Here is a 6,523-nt window from a genome sequence, read left to right as displayed (position 1 = left end):
GCCCAGTCTGTGGAACTCCTTGCCACAGGAAGTTATGTCCAGGTGCCAACCTGGCCTTTAAAAGTGGGTTGCACAGATTCATGTAGGAAAAGTCCATCACAGGTACAGGCCATGATAACTGTATGTAGTTGGGTTTTACAGGTAGCCTTTTTCCAAATGACAGGTGCCAGGAAGTGGCAATAGAATACAGGTGTCTTGTGTGCCCCAGAGGCACCTGGTGGACCACTGTGAAGTACAGGAAATGGGACTTGATCCTTGACCTCATCCAAAAGGGTTCTTCTCATGTTCAATGCTTCTCTGACCACTGGTGTTGGGGCTGCAGTGACTGGCTCCTTGCACATTATGCTGACGTTGTGCAGACATCAGGGTGTCACCCCATGTTTGTTGGGTGGTTTTAGGGTTTCTATCAACACTGGAGGAGTTCCTGGAATGGCTGGTTACCTATGGAGCTGTCTGTGCTCTTGCATCCCCCTCTCCCTTCCTGCTGGGTACACTTACAGTGCAATGGATGTTGCACCAGTATGGTCCTGATTGAGCAGGTGCATAACTTCCGTATTGGACTGCACTGCTAATGGATGTGCTTAAGAGTCCTGGGAGTGCTGGTGGAGCCTGGTAGAAGCAGAGGCTGGCACATGGTTGGAGAAGGGGGCAGCCCCTGGCATTTCACCTTGAGCATCAGGAAGGCCTTCTTGGGTCAATGCATTCAATTAAGGCTGTAATCCTATCCACACTTTCCTGGAAGTAAGCACCATTAACTATAATAGACTTACTTCTGGGTAGACATGCACAGGATTGTGCTATAAAATAGAATGATGGCACCTGCTTATCTAGGACCTGATCTTTGCCAAATAAATCTTAAGATTTATCATTATATTTTTGCATGGTCAGGTATTTTGGCTTGTTTGTTTTATCCAGATATCGAGTCCTTCCCAAGGACCTGGGTGCTTGGTTTTTATTCTATAAATACTGTCACAAAATGTAAGCTGTTCCCAGTAACGTTGCTTTTTGCATAAGAACAGCCCTGCTGGATCAGGCCAAAGGCCCATCTAGTCCAGCTTCCTGTATCTCACAGCGGCCCACCAAATGCCCCAGGGAGTACACAAGACAACAAGAGACCTGCATCCTGGTGCCCTTCCTTGCATCTGACATAGCCCACTTCTAAAATCAGGAGGTTGAACATACACATCATGGCTTGTAACCCGTAATGGATTTTTCCTCCAGAAACTTGTCCAATCTCCTTTTAAAGGTGTCCAGGTCAGATGCCGTCACCACACCCTGTGGCAAGGAGTTCCACAGACCAAGTACACACTGAGTAAAGAAATATTTTCTTCTGTCTGTCTGAACTCTCCCAACACTCAATTTTCATGGATGTCCCCTGGTTCTGGTTTTGCAATTGATTGATGAACAGAACAGATGGTGTTCGGCTGTCCTGCGAGGTGTCCTGGAACAGCACTGAGGACTCCAATCGCCACTGGGGTCACTTTGGTCTTCTTCTGCCAAAGCCTTTCATTTATAAGTAATAAATAATAATAATAAATAATTAATATAATAATAAGATAATCATTATATAGTTACAATAAGCCCCCCAGTGGGACATTGCCTTGCAGTGCTTCAGCGTGACGGCCCCCCAAACAGACAGGCCTCTGGGGAAGAGTAGGATGAACAGCCCAATTCTATGCACACTTTCCTGGGAGTAAGCCCCATTGACTCTCATGGGGCTTACTTCTGAGTAGACGCACAGATGTGGGGTGCAGCCCAGACTGGGGGCGGGCTGGGCTGGTCCCCCTTCACGCAGCAGCAGAAGAAACGCAGAGCTCATGGCCAGTGAGGCTGGTGCCTGCCAGCAGGTGCAGCTGGGCAGGGAGCGCAGGAGACGTTCTCGGCACTGAGAAGCGGTGGCGTAGCTGAGGGGGGCGAGACAGCCAGTCTGGGGGGCAAACCGTACTGCTCCGTTTTGCTCCCCCCGCCGGGAATGGCTTCGAGGGAGGGGCCGTTGCCCCCCCGACTGGCTGCTCCGCCCCCTCAGCTACGCCACCGGTCTGCTTCTTCTCACTCCGCAAGCGCAGCCCCTCCCGCCACCGCTCCACTCCGCGCATGCGCACAACGCCTCTCACTGCCGGGGGGGCCCCCTTCTCTCTCCGCCCTCGATCGGAGCGGCGTCAACCGAACATGCTGGCCGTCAGCGCGACAATGAAAAGGCTCTCCCCGCCCTCACCTTTGTGACAGTGACGGACGCGGGCGCTGCCCAATGGAGGCGCGGGCTGCCGCGGAGGGGCGGGGCGGGACCGCGGCCTCTTGGTGCGCGGGGCGGCGCCTGGACTCAGTGCGGAGGGAGGCGGCGGCGGGGCCGGACGTGAGCGGCGCGCCGTGATGCGGCGGACGGGGGGCGCGCGGGGCGCCGGCGGGCGGAGGTAGCGGGCCGGCCGCGCGATGGAGGAGAAGGTGAAGGAGGAGGGTGAGGCGGAGATGCAGGAGCTGCACGGGCCCGAGCACTGGTTCAGCAAGTGGGAGCGGCAGTGCCTGGCCGAGGCCGAGCAGGACGACGGCGCGCTGCCGCCCGAGCTGCGGGACGACGACGAGGCCGCCGCCGCCGCCGCCCCGCCGCAGCCCGAGCACAAGCAGCAGAAGCTCTGGCACCTCTTCCAGAACTCCGCCACCGCCGTCGCCCAGCTCTACAAGGGTGAGCAGCGCCCCGGCGCGCGTCCGCGCTTCCCACGAGCGCCGCCGACGCGTGTTCCCCTGTCCGGGAGGACAATGCCCGCCCCGACACGCGTCCGCGCGTGCTGACTCGTGTGCTCACTCCCCGGGGAGGGGGCAATGCCGGCCCGACACGCATCTCAGCAACACGCGTCCGCGCGTTCTGACAAGCTGACTCGTGTTCTTCTCCCAGTGTGGGGGGAGGAGTGAGTCAGTGGACAATGCCCGACACGCGTCCGTGTTCTTACTATCTTGGGGGGCGGAAGGAGGCTCTCGCGGGGGGGGAAAACAAGGCCGGCACACGCGTCTGCGCGTTCTCACGTGCTGACTCGGGTGTAGGGGGAAGGCTGTGGGAGGCTCTCGGGGGGGCAGTGCCTAGCAGACGCGTTCATGTGTACGCGTTCACATGCTGACGGGTGTTCTCCCTTGTGTGTGCGGGAAAGGGCTGGGGGGACCGGAGGACAATGCCGGCCCGACACGCGTCGCGGTGATACGCGTGTGCGCGTTCCGACGGGCCCGACACGTGTTCTCCCCTTTCCCTGTGTGCGTGGGGGGGGGCTGAGGGGCGACCTACGAACCAGGCCGCGGCCTCCGGCCCGCCGCCCAGGCCGGCCTTCCAGCCGCGCTCGCTGACGGGCGCTTACAAAATGGCGTGCGGCGAATTCCGCTCTCGCGCTGCCCTCCCCCGCCCGCGCCGCGCTCACGGCCGGGCCGCACCACTGCCCTCGAGGGTGGGCGCCGCCGCCGCAGGCCCCTCTCGCCGCCGCCCCCGCGAAGTGGGCTCGCCCGTCCCGGGCGCTTCCCGGCGGCCCTTCCCACAGACAAAATGGCGAAGGTAGAGAAGGGCGGGGCGGGGCGCAGCGGGCCAGGCGCCGCCCACTGGCTGCGCGGGGGGGGCCTGGCCGGGGAAGCGGTGTCGGGGCCTGATTTCCTTGGGGGTTCAGAAGTCCCTTCCCCACATGGGGGCCATCCCCGACCCCTCGCGGGCTTGGCTGCTTCCACCGGCCTGCCTTCCCTGCCTCTCCCCCCGCAGCTGAGCCATGGGTGGCCCCCACCCCTCCCCATCCCAGACTGGTTGTTTCCGCCAGCCTTCTCCCCTGCCTCTTCCCATCGACCCCCACGGACTTCTCGCTCCCACCGCACGCTGCGCACATGGGCGTGCCCCACCCACCCCGTCCCGCACTTGGTTGCTTCCACCAGCCTTCCTGCCCCCCACAGCTGCGCACATGGGTGGTCCCCCTCCCGGCTTGCCTGCTTGCACCAGCCTTCCCCCCACCCGCAGGAGCCTCCCATTTCCCCTCCCCCTGGCAGCCAAACAAAATGGCGCAGCCCAACATGGCTGGGAGGGAGGGAGCCGCGGCAGCGAGACTATCTGTGGTGTTCTTCTCTCCCCAGACCGCGTGTGTCAGCAGCCGGGCCTCTCCCTCTGGGTCCCCTTCCAGAACGCCGCCACTGCCGTCACCAACCTCTACAAAGGTGAGACTGGGGGGCAGAGGTTGCGGGTGGGGGCAGGTTTTCAGGGGCTGGGAGCCTCAGCTGCCCTCCGTGCCCCTGCAGTGGCAGACACTGTTGCTGCCATGTGGGCGTCAGCATGTCCTGCTTGCCCTGTGTTGGTGCAATGGCTGGAACTGTGTGGTCTGCAGGTTCAGGCCCCGATCTGTGCTCAGTGAGCCCCGTTGCCCTCTGCTCTGGTGCAAAAACGCTGGGCTGCAGCATGGCCTCTCCTCTGGAATGTGGCTGGTGAGGGGTGTGCAACACTCCCCTTCCCTGCTGGTGGGGATCCTGGCACTTGAGCCCACAATCGTCCACTGGGGTGGCAGTGGTCATGATGGGTTCATGCGGAGTACAAGGAGCTGATCCTCTGTGTATGAGGAGGGAGCAACAGTAGGGACATAGTTTAGTTTGCGGAATGGTCTGGCTCACTGGTCTTCAACCACTATCTGTTCTAGCAGGTGTGTCCAAACTTTTTGGCAGGAGGGCCACATCATCTCTCTGACATTGTGTTGGGGGCTGGGGGGGAGAATTAATTTACATTTCAAATTTGAATAAATTTATGTAAATGAATATATTAGAGATTGGACTTTTATGAGTGAATGAAGGTCTTGCAATAGCTCAAGGCCCATAAAAGGCCTTGCACAAAGCAAGGCCAGCCTTTCCTTTGCTGCCACTGCTGCATCACAGACATGAAACAGCAAGCAGTGGAGGGAACCCTCGTCCCACAGCTCACACAAGAGACTGAGCAGTTGGCCCTCACGCTGAGAGTAATCCCATCAGGTCAGCGCAGACCCCAGTAAGTATCCAGAGTGCCAGAGGCTCATTAGAGACTGGGGGCTCCCTGAGGGCAGGATTGGGAGTCCTTGAGGGCCACAAGTGGCCCCAGGGCCAGGGTTTGGGCACCCCTGTGTTATACCATGCAGAGTTGGGTTATGGACTGCTCTTGAGTTGCACCAGCTGTTTTCTAGAAAGAAGGTAAAGAAAAAGATGGATGAAAGGGTAATGTATAAATAAAGCTGCGAATGAATGCCAGGCTTCGGAGTGGTTGAAAGCCAGTGTTGTAGGAGAGCTTTTCTTAGATCCATTTAACTTGCAGTAGGGAGAACTGTACAAATAGTGTCAAAACAAGAACCATTCTGGGATACGTTGTTCTCTGCAGTTCCCAAACTGTGGGTCCAGGGCATAAGCCAGTCGTAAGCCCACTTTGTTCAGTCATGGATCTGACAGCAAGTTATACTATATGCATCAAGGGTTAAAGATGCTGCTACTTGCAGAGTGGGGGGAGAGCACTGCTGTCCAATCTTCATTATAGCCACACTCCTTGACATTTATAAATCAGGCAGCATCCTCTAGGACCTCTAAAAAGTTTGGGAACCACTGCTCTAGTGTGTGTGAAAACTTTAGTGCCAAGATGACCATTTGTGAGAACCCCTAATTGAAATATTCTTATCCTTTATTCACACAGTTGTAAGTGATTGCATTTATGCATTCACTGATTTTTGTGGGTTGGCTTTAGGATGGTGGCGACGCTTAATCTTTTTCGTGGTAACTTGGAAGCACCAGGGTTCCAAGTAACTTGGTTCGTGGTAACTTGGAAGCACCAAGGGTCTGTTGGGTACATTTGACTGTGTGGGGAAGTGCTCAGCTTTCTGGAAGAATGATGGAGTGTGTAGTCATCTGTTTCAGGGCAAACTGGCCAGTTGTGAGGCCTGCCTTGGCTGTCCCTCTGCTGCATTGTTTAATGTCTCCTGCCAGTGGTCTGGTAACCCTGTTTGAATTCAAGTTCTGTTCAGGAGATAAGGGGACTATTCACCAGGAACAGGCTTTCCGAATAGTCTTTGACAGTGGAGCCCTTTGGAAGTTAAGATTTGATGGGGTGAACACTGGGAGGAGTTTGGTATGGTATACTGAGTGGACACTCACAGGTAGAGATGTTCTTAAACATGTTTATTTTTTTACAGATTTTTAAAATAAAAATGTGTAGTGCAGAATGTTTTTATTCGAAAGGTGCGTTTTTATAAATTGTAAATTATAATTGCTTTAAAAGAGTACTAGGTGGGTGGTATAGTGTTGGTGGTTATAGCCACAGTCTTTCACACCTCTACTGATGGGAGTGGCTGTCAGTTGGACCAGAATAGAACTTGGTTTGGTGGGTACTTCAGAGGGTATGAAGGTGACAACATGATGGTTGTGTGTTCAGGCATGATGGTGACAGGCATGATGGTTGTGTGTGGGGGGGGGTTAAGCTTTGAGAGTGGACTGAGATGGAATGTGGTGCTTACCCCAATACGTCCTCTGTGACTTCTTCCCTTTGTTCCCTCAAAGAATCATT

General features: G+C 56.2%; 1 protein-coding gene across 1 annotated transcript in view; it reads left to right on the top strand.

Moving 5' to 3' along the window:
• Window positions 1-2,352: 2,352 nt before the first annotated feature.
• The window catches only part of HAPSTR1 (HUWE1 associated protein modifying stress responses), a 29,030-nt gene continuing 24,859 nt past the window's right edge, over window positions 2,353-6,523 (top strand). Inside the window, exons 1-2 of the mRNA XM_066609438.1 lie at window positions 2,353-2,680; window positions 4,093-4,173. Of these exons, the coding sequence (XP_066465535.1) occupies window positions 2,431-2,680; window positions 4,093-4,173 (331 nt within the window). The 5' untranslated portion in view covers window positions 2,353-2,430. The remainder of the gene's footprint in view (window positions 2,681-4,092; window positions 4,174-6,523) is intronic.

This window comes from Tiliqua scincoides, chromosome 13 (genome assembly GCF_035046505.1).
Source record: "Tiliqua scincoides isolate rTilSci1 chromosome 13, rTilSci1.hap2, whole genome shotgun sequence".
Taxonomy (NCBI): Eukaryota; Metazoa; Chordata; class Lepidosauria; order Squamata; family Scincidae; genus Tiliqua; species Tiliqua scincoides.
Note: the sequence above shows the minus strand (reverse complement) of the source record. Positions and strands in the feature narration are given on the sequence as shown.